General features: G+C 41.4%; 1 protein-coding gene across 2 annotated transcripts in view; it reads right to left on the reverse strand.

The window, feature by feature from the left end:
* ARHGAP6 (Rho GTPase activating protein 6) overlaps positions 1 to 18338 on the reverse strand; it is a 285658-nt gene that overhangs the window by 19529 nt on the left and 247791 nt on the right. For both annotated transcript variants that reach the window (XM_075852748.1, XM_075852747.1), the window contains exon 10: positions 12509 to 12606. In XM_075852748.1, the coding sequence (XP_075708863.1) occupies positions 12509 to 12606 (98 nt within the window). The remainder of the gene's footprint in view (positions 1 to 12508; positions 12607 to 18338) is intronic.

The raw sequence follows: 18338 nt of genomic DNA on the forward strand, positions 1-18338 counted from the left end.
GCTCCAAATCAAGCGTGAGAAGGAGACAACTGTTGGTGCAATAGTAAGAAAATGGAAGACATACAAAATGACTGTCAATCGACATTGATCTGGGGCTCCATGCAAAATCTCACCTCGTGGGGTATCCTTGATCCTGAGGAAGGTGAGAGCTCAGCCGAAAACTACACGGGGGGAACTTGTTAATGATCTCAAGGCAGCTGGGACCACAGTCACCAAGAAAACCATTGGTAACACATTACGCCATAATGGATTAAAATCCTGCAGTGCCCGCAAGGTCCCCCTGCTCAAGAAGGCACATGCACAGGCCCGTCTGAAGTTTGCAAATGAATATCTGGATGATTCTGAGAGTGATTGGGAGAAGGTGCTGTGGTCAGATGAGACTAAAATTGAGCTCTTTGGCATTAACTGCACTCGCCGTGTTTGGAGGAAGAGAAATGCTGCCTATTACCCAAAGAACACCGTCCCCACTGTCAAGCATGGAGGTGGAAACATTATGTTTTGGGGGTGTTTCTCTGCTAAGGGCACAGGACTACTTCACCGCATCAATGGGAGAATGGATGGAGCCATGTACCGTCAAATCCTGAGTGACAACATCCTTCCCTCCACCAGGACATTAAAAATGGCTCGTGGCTGGGTCTTCCAGCACGGCAATGACCCGAAACATACAGCCAAGGCAACAAAGGAGTGGCTCAAAAAGAAGCACATTAAGGTCATGGAGTGGCCTAGCCACTCTCCAGACCTTAATCCCTTCGAAAACTTATGGAGGGAGCTGAAAATCCGAGTTGCCAAGTGATAGCCTCAAAATCTTAATGATTTACAGATGATCTGCAAAGAGGAGTGCGCCAAAATTCTATCTAACATGTGTGCAAACCTCATCATCAACTACAAAAAACGTCTGACTGCTGTAATTGCCAACAAGGGTTTTGCCACCAAGTATTAAGTCTTGTTTGCCAAAGGGATCAAATACTTATTTCTCTGTGCACAATGCAAATAAATATATATAATTTTGACAATGTGATTTTCTTTTTTTTTTATATATATATAATCTATCTCTCACTGGTAAAATTAACCTAGCCTAAAAATTCTAGACTGTTCATGTCTTTAACAGTGGGCAAACTTACAAAATCAGCAAGGGATCAAATACTTATTTCCTTCACTGTACATACACTATCAGGCCAAGACTATGTGGACACCTGACCATCACACCTACATGAGCTTGTCGGACATTCCAATCCAAATGCATGGCTGTTAATATGGAGTTGGGCCCCTTTTGCGGCTCTAATAGCCTCCATTCTTCTGGGAAGGCTTTCCATAAGATTTTGGAGTCTGTCTGTGGTAATTTATGTCCATTCATGCAAAAGAGCATTTGTAAGGTCAGACATTTATGTTAGACTAGAAATGATAACTCGCAAACAGCATTTCAACTGTTCCCAAAGGTGTTCCATGGGGTTGAGGTCAGGACTGTGTGCAACCACTCAAGTTCCTCCACACCAATCTTGTCAAACTTTGGGGGACGATTTGTGAGTTTTGAGCCGTTTGCACCGCTCTCACCACCTTCTTTACCTGAAAAGGGTGGGGCCACTCGTGGCCCGTTGCATTTAATATAATTTATGCCAGAAGCTGACCTAAAATATAGCGGAAATCTACTCCAGCTCTTGGCTAGCGTATATTTCACTCAGTGGCACATGGACAGCCGAACATGGACAGCCGTGTGTGATGGTTTACTTGGGGAAAGCATGTGTAAGACTAAAGACAAGCAGTAGCTTTCAATTTAAATAAAAAAATGTTTAACTTATTAATGGGTTCACAAACCTTCAAGTAAAATTTGATATTATGACCTCCTAGAGACAAGACAACTCATCCTTATTCTGTTTCCAACTAATTGCAAATGTATGATCAAAGACTTGTGGTAATAGTTGTAGGAATGGGGTGCGATAACCAACATAGTGTGTGTTAAAGCCTTTTGCATCATAGCATACACTACCGTTCAAAAGTTTGGGGTCACCCAGACAATTTTGTGTTTTCCATGAAAACTCACACTTATATTTATCAAATGAGTTGCAAAATGACTAGAAAATATAGTAAAGACTTTGACAAGGTTAGAAATAATGATTTTTATTTGAAATAATAATTTTCTCCTTCAAACTTTGCTTTCGTCAAATAATGCTCCATTTGCAGCAATTACAGCATTGCAGACCTTTGGCATTCTAGCTGTTAATTTGCTTAGGTAATCGGGAGAAATTTCACCCCATGCTTACAGAAGCCCCTCCCACAAGATGGATTGGCTTGATGGGCACTTCTTGCGTACCATACGGTCAAGCTGCTCCCACAACAGCTCTATGGGGTTGAGATCTGGTGACTGCGCTGGCCACTCCATTACAGATAGAATACCAGCTGCCTGCTCCTTCCCTAAATAGTTCTTGCATAATTTGGAGGTGTGCTTTGGGTCATTGTCCTGTTGTAGGATGAAATTGGCTCCAATCAAGCGCTGTCCACAGGGTATGGCATGGCGTTGCAAAATGGAGTGATAGCCTTCCTTATTCAAAATCCCTTTTACCTTGTACAAATCTCCCACTTTACCAGCACCAAAGCAACCCCAGACCATCACATTACCTCCACCATGCTTGACAGATGGCGTCAGGCACTCTTCCAGCATCTTTTCAGTTGTTCTGTGTCTCACAAATGTTCTTCTGTGTGATCCAAACACCTCAAACTTCGATTCGTCTGTCCATAACACTTTTTTCCAATCTTCCTCTGTCCAATGTCTGTGTGGTTTTGCCCATATTAATATTTTCCTTTTATTAGCCAGTCTCAGATATGGCTTTTTCTTTGCCACTCTGCCCTGAAGGCCAGCATCCCGGAGTCGCCTCTTCACTGTAGACATTGACACTAGCGTTTTGCGGGTATTATTTAATGAAGCTGCCAGTTGAGGACCTGTGAGGCGTCTATTTCTCAGACTAGAGACTCTAATGTACTTGTCTTGTTGCTCAGTTGTGCAGCTTGGCCTCCCACTTCTCTTTCTACTCTGGTTAGAGCCTGTATGTGCTGTCCTCTGAAGGGAGTAGTACACACCATTGTAGGAAATCTTCAGTTTCTTGGCAATTTCTCGCATGGAATAGCCTTCATTTCTAAGAACAAGAATAGACTAGTAAAGAAGGGAGGAAACCTCCAGCTCACCAGTTTGATGCGTCTCCAGACTCTCCGCTCGGATCCCCGCTACGGCTTGCGGTGTGCAAATAGAAGAAAAGAAGAAATGATGCAGCGCTGAGTCGTACTTTGGATTTAAAAAGGAAGCAGTATTCCCACCTTTATTGGGGTATTGAAATAAAATTGAAGGGAGACGCAGTCCCAAGACGTGTGCGGATAGTAGGCGGTTTGCCCTGGCCTACGCGTTTCAAGCACGAGCTGTGCTCTTACTCATGGCAAAAAGAATGTCCACATTCTTTTTGCCATGAGTAAGAGCACAGCTCGTGCTTGAAACACGTAGGCCAGGGCAAACCGCCTACTATCCGCACACGTCTTGGGACTGCGTCTCCCTTCAATTTTATTTCAATACCCCAATAAAGGTGGGAATACTGCTTCCTTTTTAAATCCAAAGTACGACTCAGCGCTGGATCATTTCTTCTTTTCTTCAACAAGAATAGACTGTCGAGTTTCACATGAAAGCTCTTTTTTTCTAGCCATTTTGAGAGTTTAATCGAATCCACAAATGTAATGCTCCAGATTCTCAACTAGCTCAAAGGAAGGTCAGTTTTATAGCTCCTCTAAACAGCAAAACTGTTTACAGCGGTGCTAACATAATTGCACAAGGGTTTTCAAGTGTTTTCTAATCATCCATTAGCCTTCTAACACAGTTAGCAAACACAATGTACCATTAGAACACTGGAGTGATGGTTGCTGGAAATGGGCCTCTATACACCTATGTAGATATTGCATTAAAAACCAGATGTTTGCAGCTAGAATAGTCATTTAGCACATTAACAATGTATAGAGTGTATTTCTGATTAATTTAATGTTATCTTCATTGAAAAAAACTGTGCTTTTCTTTCAAAAATAAGGAAATTTCTAAGTGACCCTAAACTTTTGAACGGTAGTGTATATGTGATATATGTGTGAATCATTTTGTGAGTCCCACTGTGGTTTTAAATGGCTCCTTCCTGTCATTTTGGCTACATTATAGTAAATGTAATACAATAAATGTTTGTCTCGTTTATTTGGGCATCCATTGGAGTATTCATGGTCACTGCTGATAATGTAAACATAAGAAGATAGCACTCACTAAATGCGGGAAACAGATACACATAATGGGAAGCAAATGGCAATAATAGATATTACAGACACACTTATGTAGAATATTTAACTTTTATGCCCCAACAATATTTTCCAAAGTTTTAAATGGCACTTTAGCTGTGATTTGAAAGAAAAGCTGCAAACATAATGCTGGGGTGAAGACTGTTATTTTATGCCACATGGAGCGATACGTTCTGTACAGTTTTATTGTCGCTTATGGTTCATTATAATCCACTGAGTAGGTTCTTTAGTCTTTGTGACATTTAAGGTGTGTGGGAGTTGTGACTCATTTTATGAAATTACATTAAGCCTACCTGTTGCTACGTTACAATATCTTACATGGTACCTATTGGTTAGATGTGGCTCATGTATTATTTTATGTGCTGCATTCCGGAAGACTACTGTTATGCTATGTGTTCTAAGTGATTTGTCGCCCATTAGGCTGTCGCCCGGCGTGTTCATAGACCTGACATTTGTTAGCCCTGATCTAGCATCATGTCCATAAGTTTCACTGAATAACAAAGCAAAGGAAGACAAAACAACAGCTATGAAATATTACAATGTAAGGGAAATAAATGACACATTAATGAACTTATTGGACAGATGGATGACAGGAAGGAAGGAAAAACGGAGATTATCAACAGTCATGGTGCACTTGAATTCCTTTCATAGATTGTAAATTTTTTCCTACATCTTAGATTGGAAAACATACTTACTGTGAGGGTATGTTCACACGCAGTGACCAGAAACGTCTGAAAATATGGAGCTGTTTTCAAGGGAAAACAGCTCCTGATTTTCAGACGTATTTTAAGCCACTCGCGATTTTTGCTGCGTTTTTCGCTACGTATTTTATGGCTGTTTTTGGAGCTTTTTTCAATAGAGTCAATGAAAAATGGCTCCAAAAATGTCCCATGAAGTGACCTGCACTTCTTTTTCGCGGCAGTAAAAAACGCTGCGAAAAACGCTCCGTGGGAACAGAACGCCCTTTTTCCATTGAAATCAATGGGCGGATGTTTGGAGGCGTTTTGCTTCCGATTTTTCGGCCGTTTTTCGGGCCGTAATAGGCCGTGTGAACATACCCTTATAATGATTAAATACTTTATATTGTAATAAAATTTGTGATAAAATTGGTCCCAATGTGCTACTTGCTGCGGGTACTGTTTGTTTATATGTATCTTATCCATGCAGATTGCTATATGGAAGGTGTAAGTTTATCCTCTTCTATGGATGTATATGTCATGCACACAAGGCTGGATTAAGGTGGGGACGACTCTATAGGTCCTTTTACACCGGCCAATATTGGCCGCAAAAACAAACGCCGATCCAGGAGACAGCTTGTTGATTTTCGCTTGTTTTCTCCTTTCACAAGGAGCTATGTATTGGGACAAGCGATCGTTGCTACGATCGCTCGTCCCCATGCAGAATTGTCTTGTCGGCAACACATCTCCCTGATTACACAGGGAGATGTGCTGCCGACAACGATAATATATATTGCTGCATAAACGATACAATCAGCCGACAAACGGGCGTTTGCTTGCTCATCGGCTTATCGTTGCCCTGTTTACACAGGGCAATGATCAGGAACAAGCATTCATATGAACGCTCGTTCACCCGATAATTGGCCCATGTAAAAGGGCCCTATTCCTGCTCTGGAACCTGCACCCCACCTGACCCTCTATAGCATCTTAATATAGAAGAGGTGCCCATGCATGTCTGTGGCCCTCTCCACTGAGTTATGGAGATAGCTGAATTATTGACTCCATTAGATTTTAACTCATGTGTCTCCACCTCTTCTCACTTGTATAGGATTGACAGTAAGCCCTAAGGGGATCCCTGTTTTCCTCAAAAGGGGGGGTCCAAGAGGTGAATAGTTCAAATATTACCCATATAAATTGTGAGTGTCAGGGGTGTATTTATAAAATTCTTGGCCCTATAGGAAACTTTTAAAAGCCCCCCTATATTACATTTGGCTACAGGCCTTTCCGTCTGACAGAAGATTCAAGGTCATTAATACCTGCCTACAGGTTCATTGAATTTCATAGATTTATATATAAATCTGAGAGAGAGTGAGAGAGATAGAACCAACCTGAGCAGGAAGAGTTGCTGGTGGGGGCTGACTAAATTTTTAAGGTAGTGGAAGCCATCGGGGCATGTGCCCAACCTATAATCCGACCCCGCATGTACAGCATAAGGTCTAAAGAGCAGCCTGCATGGATAATTTCCTTCAGCACATATTCCTTCTTTTAAACATTACTGCAACGACAATATCCATGGCGCAACTGTGCCTATATAATAGTACAGTATAGCAATTACTGTACAAACAGGATTTTGTAACTACAAATCAGTTGTGCCATCAAAGTGGGCCCAGAATGTTCCACAAAGCAGAGTTACTTAAAGGCTACGTACACATTTGTAGCCCCATATTTTATTTTTTTAAATCAATGTTTTATTTGATTAGAAGCAACTTTTAAATTGATTTTCATTAAAATAGTTTTTTACTTTTTCAGATTCAGCTTCTTTGTGTCCTGCCGTCAAAGCCTATTCCATCAGGTCAGCTGGACTGGCGGCTTGCTAGAAAGCTGATAATGATCACATCTAAGTTCATGAACTTAGATGTGATCATTGTCAGACACGCAGGACCACCTTTCTGCCGAGCTGTCAGTCTAGTTGACCTGACGGAATTGTTGTTGACGGCAAGATACAACTTCTTGGCATATAGGATACAAATATTTTTTAAAGATGCTATATATATATATAATTGGCTACAATAGTGTACATAGCCTTTAAACATTTGAGTCCCAATACAAAAATCTGACCTAAGCCGCAGACTGTCACATTGCATCTATAATACTGCTGTCCTATATGTGGCAAAGGGTCTGTCCCAAGACTTTGCTACAATAATAATGTTTTTGTCCCCAAAAAGCACTGTCATGATGTACCTATAGGGCTTATTGCACCCAAAAGGTGGTGTGACCTTTAATATTGCCACCATACTGTAATGCCACATATGTTACTAGATATAACAATACAGGAGTCAGCATTAGTCATATATGTTTATCAAGTTTAGCTCATAAGACTTTCTTCGTCAGTCACATGGATGTGGATCCTTTAGGTAAACATTGCATGATGTAGCCATTTTTAGCTTGAACATTTATAATGTTATGTGATTACTGTATTACTATGTAACCCATGAAGATGGTAATGTCTGTGCTGGGCGCAGTATTCGGAACATTCATCAGAGGGCGGTGGTACACTGGTCAAGAGGGCTGGAATAGCAGAGGAGATTTGAAGAGGAAGTGGTGCACACCATTAGTTTAGGTAAAAAAGGTGGGAGTAAGGGTTTGGGTGCGGGGAGTGAAGAGTCTGGCAGTAAGGAGAGCAGGAGCTGGCTGTAGAGAGCAAAACAAAAGAGATACTGCTGAGAGCGGCTGTTGGAGGGATTGTGCTGCTACGTAGCTACCATCAAGAGCCCGACATAAGATTACAAGAAGGAAAGCCCTTCTGCTTGCAAGGAGCCAACAGGGATCATTCGGAGTGCGTACTGGAAAACTGTTTGGACAGAGAGTCGAAGTAAAGGCCCAAAGAGAATATATAAAGAAATGGCCCCTGGGGTGGAATATGTGAGAAATCACTGGGGGGGGGGGGGGGTTAATATCACCATATAGAAGTGAAAGACGGTGGTGCATTATAACAGGACTGAGGTAGTATAGCATACCACAGATCCGGGATTTATAAGAGAAGTTAAAGACACTTATACTAGTTTCAGAGCAACACCGGATGTTTTTTTGTTATCATACTACTGTTTAAAGTTATATGCAACTGCTGCCCAAGTAAAAGCAAGAAGAATCGGTCTGTCTCTGCCGCCATTATTCTACATATTACAACTGTATGATTATAAAAGGCAAGAGGATTTACAGGAACTAAAGCACACCATCACACAAGATAAAAATCTGATGCTGGAACTTCTCTGAGCTAGCATTAGTAAGTTTTCTTTAGTGGCTGGTCCTAATATTTCTCACCCAAGAAATTGATCCTATTTGCTTTATTTAATAAAAAATATAAAATCCCAACAGACTTCTTACAATTAATTGTGTCCTTATAGTTTCAGCATTTCTGTAAATACATGCCATTCCCAAGTTTCTAAATTTCTTTACTCAGAACTCAGTTCTTGACCCCAGTATTCTGGCGTGGTGCCTAGACGTTCATCTGAATCCGCCCTTTTTAGAGCTACATCTGCTATTTACTCAGTCCTCTTCACTCTATGATATCATGCTGTTATTGTATGCACTTTATAAAGTCATAGTTTTCTTTACTTTCCTAAGGTCAGTGCAGAGAGGATCAGGACTGATGGCCACCGAGTCAAGGATGACAGTATTATGGGTATAATTAGTTCAACAGTTATGTAAATTAAATACTGTAAGAATCTATTGTTACCGCAACATTTGCTGTTGTATATTATCGCAAATATTGAGTGAAAAGCTAGGAACATGTATTTGTGTAAAGGGAATCTGTCACCTCATTTTTGCCTACTAAACAAGTACTAGCGTTTGGAAGACTTTTCATATGTGCCCACATACTCTTTTATTACTAATAATAATAATAATAATAATAATAATAATTATTATTATTATTATTATTAATAATGTTCGATATGTAAATGAGGTTGGAAGTGCCTTTCAGGTGGTCCAAATCCCGGTAAGTGCTCCTGGCCTTGGCATATAACTCCTCCCCCTTCCTCATGATTAACGGCACCAAGCTATGGCAACTTCACTGTTCCCTTCACTGAACTCTCATGCATGTGCGGCTTGCATTATGTCCGGCGCATGCGTAGCACGCTACCTGCTGTAGTGTAACATCCTCATAGTCCTACAGCGCATGCACTGCGAGAGTTCAGTGAAGTTGCCATATCGTGCCGCTGTCAATTATGAAAAAGTGGGAGGAGTTGGGCAGGGTTAGATGACGAGACCAGGAGAACTTGCCAGGATTCGGACCTCCAGACTGGCACTTCCAACCTCCTTTTCATATTTACGACACCATACAGAGCTACTCCCCCTCTAATAGCTCAGAATGCACTAATAAGCCATTTGCAGTATATGTCGGAGGTATAAGTACGCCATTCCTCTTTTTGATGGAATGTGCTGCTGCACACTCTAAGGTTATGTGCACACGATAACTGCATTTACGTCTGAAATTACGGAGCTGTTTTCAGGAGAAAACAGCTCCGTAATTTCAGACGTAATTGCATGTACTCGCGTTTTGCGAGGCGTCAATTACGCACGTAATTTGGAGCTGTTCTTCATTGGAATCAATGAAAAACGGCTCAAATTACGTCTCAAGAAGTGTCCTGCACTTCTTTTGACGAGCCGTCTGTTTTACGCGTCGTCGTTTGACAGCGACGCGTAAATGACAGGTCGTCGGCACAGTACGTCGGCAAACCCCTTCAAACGAATGGGCAGATGTTTGCCGACGTATTGGAGCCATATTTTAAAACGCCTCGTTTACGTCTGAAAATAGGTCGTGTGAACCCAGCCTAAGGGTCTTAGTACAACTGCAGGTTTTTTTATGTAATTTCTGAAGCCAAAGTCAGGCGTGGATCATAAAGGGAGAGCAAGTATAAAGGACAGATACTAGTTCCCCTCTTATTTGACTACACACCCTATTTACACGGGGAATGATGACGGACAGTTATCAATGTATTTATACATTTCCAGGAGAAATAACAGAAGAACAAAACAGCATAGAGTTCTACGAAAAGATGCTCCAGAATTATATCATAGGAAATACAAGTATTTACTATAACAAACATGTCAGGAAAGCTGAACAGTTCTTTTTAAGGGAGGATTTGCTAGGATTTTTTAAATATTGTATTTTTTTTCTACATTAAGTGTCCCTTTAACATATGGATCTAGGTATCTACTTATTTATTATTATGATGGTGTACCACTACACTAACAAATGAGACAATTTTAAATAATAAAGGGAAAACAGAAAGTAAGTCATTGTAATTATTTCAGACTCCCCATAGAATAATTGTTTTGCCCTGCTGTTTGCTATGCAACAGAAAATATGTCCATTGCATGGCTACACCGTCTGTTACCAGCTTGCGACACATGTAAATCTTCACACCCATATGGAGATCTGCATATAAAATATGCACCTGCATTCACGTAAAGAGTTGTTGGTGTCTAGTGACAGAACACGATAACCATCACTGCACTTGAGGTAGAAAACATAGATAAAAAAATTTCTATTTCCTTGCTTATAGGGCCTAGTGTACTGTACATTCACAGCTTTTTGAGCAGTAGGAATTGTGTTCAGATAAGTTTGGCTCTGTCCACCTTGGCACTTACTTTTCATTTTTCTGTTCCGCCATAGAAATAGAAAAACGAGAAGAATGGAAGCGCCCTGGATCCATTGCATGACAGAAACCAATGGCGCCCGAGGGTACCTACAGTGAAGGAAATAAGTATTTGATCCCTTGCTGATTTTGTAAGTTTGCCCACTGTCAAAGACATGAACAGTCTAGAATTTTTAGGCTATGTTAATTTTACCAGTGAGAGATAGATTATATTTAAAAAAAAACAGAAAATCACATTGTCAAAATTATATATATTTATTTGCATTGTGCACAGAGAAATAAGTATTTGATCCCTTTGGCAAACAAGACTTAATACTTCGCGGCAAAACCCTTGTTAGCAAGCACAGCAGTCAGACGTTTTTGGTAGTTGATGATGAGGTTTGCACACGTTAGATGGAATTTTGGCCCACTCCTCTTTGCAGATCATCTGTAAATCATTAAGATTTCGAGGCTGTCACTTGGCAACTCGGATCTTCAGCTCCCTCCATAAGTTTTCGATGGGATTAAGGTCTGGAGACTGGCTAGGCCACTCCATGACCTTAATGTGCTTCTTTTTGAGCCACTCCTTTGTTACCTTGGCTGTATGTTTCGGGTCATTGTCGTGCTGGAAGACCCAGCCACGAGCCATTTTTAATGTCCTGGTGGAGGGAAGGATGTTGTCACTCAGGATTTGACGGTACATGGCTCCATCCATTCTCCCATTGATGCGGTGAAGTAGTCCTGTGCCCTTAGCAGAGAAACACCCCCAAAACATAATGTTTCCACCTCCATGCTTGACAGTGGGGACGGTGTTCTTTGGGTCATATACAGCATTTCTCTTCCTCCATACACGGCGAGTTGAGTTAATGCCAAAGAGCTCAATTTTAGTCTCATCTGACCACAGCACCTTCTCCCAATCACTCTCAGAATCATCCAGATGTTCATTTGCAAACTTCAGACGTGCCTGTACATGTGCCTTCTTGAGCAGGGGGACCTTGCGGGCACTGCAGGATTTTAATCCATTACGGCGTAATGTGTTACCAATGGTTTTCTTGGTGACTGTGGTCCCAGCTGCCTTGAGATCATTAACAAGTTCCCCCCGTGTAGTTTTCGGCTGAGCTCTCACCTTCCTCAGGATCAAGGATACCCCACGAGGTGAGATTTTGCATGGAGCCCCAGATCAATGTCGATTGACAGTCATTTTGTATTTCTTCCATTTTCTTACTATTGCACCAACAGTTGTCTCCTTCTCACCCAGCGTCTTACTTATGGTTTTGTAGCCCATTCCAGCCCAGTGCAGGTCTATGATCAAGTCCTTGACATCCTTAGAAAGCTCTTTGGTCTTGCCCATGTTGTAGAGGTTAGAGTCAGACTGATTAATTGAGTCTGTGGACAGGAGTCTTTTATACAGGTGACCATGTAAGACAGCTGTCTTTAATGCAGGCACCAAGTTGATTTGGAGCGTGTAACTGGTCTGGAGGAGGCTGAACTCTTAATGGTTGGTAGGGGTCAAATACTTATTTCTCTGTGCACAATGCAAATAAATATATATAATTTTGACTATGTGATTTTCTTTTTTTTTAAATATATAATCTATCTCTCACTGGTAAAATTAACCTAGCCTAAAAATTCTAGACTGTTCATGACTTTGACAGTGGGCAAACTTACAAAATCAGCAAGGGATCAAATACTTATTTCCTTCACTGTATTCACTTTAATGGGTTCCCCGGGTTTCTGTCATTTTGCCAAATATTTTGCACTATTCTGTCCAGCAAATATGACAGGATCTACGACAGAGGCTCCTAGAGCCTAAGCATTTACTTTAGAAAACAGACATTACTTGAAAAATGTCTAGGATTAGCTGTAAACATATTTACTTACGATGATTGAGAAGCTTTTCTTCTGAGTAGATAGTCCACTACATCAGGATCGGTCTCTAAAAGACTAAGAAGAACTTCATTCTGTAAATCTGGAGGCACCTATATTAAAGAAAGATAAACATATGAGCCTAGACATGGCCTGATACAAAAGGATTCAATACCCAATCTCACAATTGTCCTGTCTTTTTCCACTGTCACAACTGCGGTTCTCAGGGCATATACTGCTTAACCATATTTTCTCACTTTCTGCTTTAGAAAAGCATTGGATGTGAGCTTGCCCCACAACACAGGCGTTGATGTGAAGAATGGGTGGAGAATCAGTATGTTATCTATTTATTTATTTCTGTGTCATTCATAACTGTGGTATTATCAATTATTTCATGAAAACCTTATTGTTCAATTCACATTGTTTGTGAGCACGGAAGGGAGCACGGCTTGTTTTATGGTTTATTTACACAGAGTGGGTTTGTGATTGTGCCACTGAAAACACCATTTCTTTCTATGCTTATTTTACTGGTAGTTATTCATTGCTTGGCCACAGAAAGCACCTCCACATATTTTGGCATGTGTTCCAGGGTGGGAAAAAATCTACTTTGATTACATTCTTTGGACCTTAAAAGATGAAAATGGCACAGGTGTCCCACAGTGAACATGGTTATTTAGCTGCATGCTATTACACCATGCTGGTCAGATTGGGTTGTTAGGAAGCTAAAGAATAGTTGTGATTTGATCCCTGCATTCCTATTAGATATGCGTTAAGGGTACAGCAACAACATTGTTAATGAGAAAAACAGACTCTGTCATTTTAGGCAGAATATTAGCTGCCTATATGCTTAGGATTGATAATACAGGTAAGCAGCCACACATTAAACAGCTATCTCTCCCAACTCCATGATAAACATGAAAGCTCTGCTCGGCCTAGCATGCATGTTTATTTAAATGGAGAGAGGGAATAACTCACTGGCAGACACTTCTGGCACCAGCGTCCATACCAGAGCCGGAATGGGACTTAAAATCAGCCCTGGCATTTTTAAGCAGACAGGCCCACCGCAGGCCATACGCAGCTATCAGTGTTGGGCTGGAGTACATGGGACCACCTTTCAGCTATACAAGACATGGGGAGATTTATTAAAACAGGTGTAAATGAAAAGAGGAATAGTTCTTGATAACCCCAACTCCAATGAATCCACTGCTTTTCCACGAGAATAATGTACATTATCGTTATTGTAGAGGATTTTTTTTGTATACAGTGCCCCACATATAGCCCCCACTGTAGATGGTGCCACATATATAGCCCCCTGTATATGGAGTCCCACATATGGCCCCCCTGTAGATAGTGCCTCATATATAGCCTCTCCTGTAGATTGTGGCCCACATATACCCCCCCGTAGATAATGCCACTCACACTTTTAAGTTGAAAAAAAAAAGACCAAAAAAAACCAACTTCACATACTCACCTTGATCCCGTTCCCACGTCATCCTATGTCAATGCAGGCCTGTTCTCTTCTGAGCAGGTCTGCTGGGGCTGAATGACTTGCTCCATCAATCAGCGCCTTTCAACAACAGAAGCGGTGTGATAACGTCATCGCACCGCTAGCATCGTTGAAAGGCGCCGATTGGCTGGGCAAGTCATTGTAAGGCAGATACAATTAGTGCATGAGGGGGTGGTGGCAGCTGGTTTCAGTGGCCCCGCCGCCCAGGGCCAATTCTAACTTTTCTGATGCCTGAGGCGAAAATTGTAATGGAGCCCCCCAGATCTTGATTGGCATCCCCCTGAGTGTTCTACATTACTACCAGCCTTCTTCTTTGCCTTGTACTCCGCTGGCATGCGCGGTGCAGTAATGATGCCGGGCAGAGTACAACTCGCTGAATGGTGCGTGTTCATGGAGTACAAGGCAATAGCGCATCCAAGAACGTTGGAGAAGACTGGTAGTGATGTATAACAGCCAGGGAAAAGTCAACCAAGCATGGAAAGGTGGGTTTGCAGTTAGGACTGTGTGACTCTACAGGATAGCGGCACCGATCCATGACCCTTAATAGAGTAATTAGCATATAGTGTGCACTATTTTAAAAGTTGATTTTAACCAGTTCAGGACCGGGCTGTTTTGAGCCTTCAGGACCAGACACCATTTAGCCATTTTTAGCACGCGTTAGTTAAATGGCTATAACTTTTTTATTTGTTGGGCTAGCGACGTAATTTTTGCGATGTTTTTTTCGTAGACAATGCAGGTTTCTTTTTTTTATAATTTTTATACACATCCTTTTTGCTATTTTAGAATTTTTAGGCTTAAAGATTGAAAATAATAGTAAAAAAAAAAAACTTTTTTACGTTTCAGCTATTTTTTTTGGGTAATAACATAGTTTTACCCTAAGATAGACCTTTTATTTGTGATGGTCATTGTCTACCGTAAATTTTAATATATTACATGTATTAACATTACATATATTAGGGTAATTGGGTCAGGGCTAGCGTTACGACAATGATTGACGGGGGGGGGAAACGTTTTTTTTTGGGGTGGGTATTTTCTGTGTATTATTATTAATTGTTTTTGCACTTTACTTTACTTTTATTTTTTTATTACTATGGTCTGTCCCTCAAAGGTCAAAAAAGACCTTTGAGGAACTTTATATATATTTTTTCTTTCTTTTACACCATCTTTTTCCACTGTAACTGGGGCTGCACAGCAGCCCCAGTTACAGGGGAAATCAGCCCTCTCATTGTGACGATTGTCACTAATAGGGCTGTGCTGGGTCTAGTTAGACCCAGCAGCAGTCTGCCACTAATGGCATCCCGGCGATCATGTGACCAGTCACATGAACACCGGGACCAATAGAGACAGCGGCGCACACGCGGCCTCTATTCCTATACACAGCGTTCATTGAGCGCTGTGTAAAAGAGATCGCAGAAGACAGAAGCAGTGAAAGCTGCTTCTATTTTCTCCTCAGGGTCCCCGGCAGTCACTGACATCCGGAGAGCCGACATTCAGCTGCCCGATAGCTCGGGCAGCAAGTTAAAACCCGTGCCGTAGATAGTCTATGGCGCGGGTTTTAAGGACCCTGACCGCTGGCCGTAAAAACACAGCCAGCGATCGGGAACCAGTTAAAGATTTTGCTGCATCTGAAACAAACATACAGGGGAATGTTTGGAAATATTGTCAGGTCATGTATTACTGTATGGTGGCGGTTCAAGGGGTTAAAACTACCAGACAGGTTCTGATTAAACATACATTAAACATGATTAAACATCATATATACAACACCAGAACCAAGCTCAGTACATATATACAGCACCAAAACCAAGCTCAGTACATATATACAGCTCCAGAACAATGCTCAATACATATATACAACGCCAGAACAAAGCTCAGTACATATATACAGCACCAGAACAAAGCTCAGTACATAAATACAGCACCAGAACAAAGATCAGTACATATATACAGCACCAGAACCAACCTCAGTACATAAATACAGCACAAAATCCAAGCTCAGTACAAATACATTTCAGTACAGAGATCATTTGCAATGCCAGGTTCCAGCTTCCAGTACGACCTGAACAATGGTAATGTTATACTGGGAGTTGCTTACACCCCAAAAAATAGTACCCTCCACCATCTGTACAGATCATACAGTAATAGTTAGGCTTCAATCTCACCTGCGTCGGGGTTCCGTTCATGGGTTCCATCAGACCTTTCCGTCAGGGGAACCCACGAACGGAAACAAAACAGAAACCATAGCTTTCCGTTACATTACCATTGATTTCAATGGTAACGCTTCTGTTGCTAATGGTTTCCGTTTGTCTCCGTTTCGCAAGGTTTCCGTTTTTTGGGCGGAATCAATAGAGTAGTCGAATTTATCCACCTGTAATCTATAACATTTAAGTAACTTAGATGTGATCTATTATAGGTGGAACCTGCATGTCAGAGACACACAGGACACACTGACACTGAACCCGTCAGTCCCACGCACCTGACGTGTTCAGGATTCAGCATAAGATACAGCGGATCTGTATACAGGATACAGAGCAGCTGTATCTCAAAAAGTAAAAATATTTTTTTAATAAAAACGAATTATAAAGTTGCACAAATCACACTGCCATTTTATTAAAAAAAAAAATTCAAAATATCCCCTTCATAGGATTACATAGCCTTTAATGCAAATAATCAGATTGTAACAAAAGTTGTCCAGTACGACACGTAGCACATGCAGTTTTACCAAAAGTCGATGTGGTTTTGAAATGATTGTTTATGTCTGCAAAAAACTGCATGGACATTAACAATCATTTGAAAACTGCGCTGACTCGTGGGAACGCAGCATGTTGGCGCGGTTTGCAGCTGTATCGTTGTAAGACAGCAGCTACTGTATGTATACACTGTACGAGTATGTTCACACAGGACGGATAGGTTGTGTAAAAGCATACAGCGTATACGCCCTGTGCACCACAGGGAATTCGGGCTGAAAAACCGCACCAAATTGTTGTGCAGTTTTTCGGCCAGGAACGGCCGCTGCGGAAAACTGAGCAGATAAAATGAATACTTACCATTGCGACGCTTCCCTCCTACATCCTGCAGCCCTAAGATGATGTTTCATCCCATGTGACCACTGCAGCCTGCGATTAGCTGCAGCGGTCACATGGATGAAACATCATCCCAGGAGGCCAGCCCAGACAAAAAAACTGAATTCTGGGTGAGTATAAGATTTACATTTTTCATGAGTTGCGATTTTTTTGCATCGGAATCGCTGCATTTCTGCCTATTGAATTAAATGGGGAAAACCAGAAACAAATAAGCAGCATTTATGCAAATACGATTGACATTCTGCGGATTAAAAAAACTGACCGCAAGTAAGCCAATATCTGAGCCTTTTTTCCTGCTCATCGTGTGGGTGAGATTTGTTCAAATCTCAACCACTCATCTGCTACTGCATTAGGGCTTGTCCACACATAACTGAATTGCTGCGTATTTTCCATCCGGAATTGCGGATGGAAAATACGCAGAATACAGTAGCAGCAAAGTGGGTAAGATTTATCAAATCCTATCCACACGCTGCGTAAAATTTCTGACAAGAAATTGACCTGCGGTGCGTATGTTTTGTACATGTCACTTCCTGCTACGGAGAGTGGACTGAATTGATGCGTTTTTCAGAGGAGATGTCACTATCCCCCAACATTGAGAAAAACGCAGCAGAATACGCACCGTTTTCTGCAGCAATTCCAATACGTGTGGAGAAGCTCTGATGCTGTCGATTTAGGGCATGTCCACACACAACGGAATTGCTGCAGAAAATTTCTGCAGCAATTCCGTTTGAAAGTCAAAGGCTTTCCGCTGTAGCAAAAACGCACCATTTCCTGAGGTGTTTGCGGCAGAAAATGGTGCGTAAATTGATGCGTTTTTCTCAATGTTGGGAGATGGAGACTTCTCCTATGAAAAACGCAGCAATTCTGCACACTTTCCGTAGCAGGAATTGACAAGCTGCGGTCTGTAAATTACGCACCGCAGGTTAATTTCGGCTCGGAAATTTTTAGCAATTCAGGAGCATGTGGACGAGCCCTTACCACAACGAAATCCACTGGTAAAATTTGCAGTATTTAAACTACAAGTAAAATAAATACAACAGCTATAGCGCTCTCCACTTATATATAGATATACATACACACACACACACACACACACAGACACGAACACATCAAACACACTAAATACACACACACACAAACACATCACACACTATATATAGACACATGAAAACATCACACACTGTATATACACACACGAACACATCAAACACACTAAATACACACACACTATATACACACACAGAAACACCACACA

The sequence above is a fragment of the Rhinoderma darwinii genome, chromosome 2 (assembly GCF_050947455.1).
Source record: "Rhinoderma darwinii isolate aRhiDar2 chromosome 2, aRhiDar2.hap1, whole genome shotgun sequence".
NCBI lineage: Eukaryota > Metazoa > Chordata > Amphibia > Anura > Rhinodermatidae > Rhinoderma > Rhinoderma darwinii.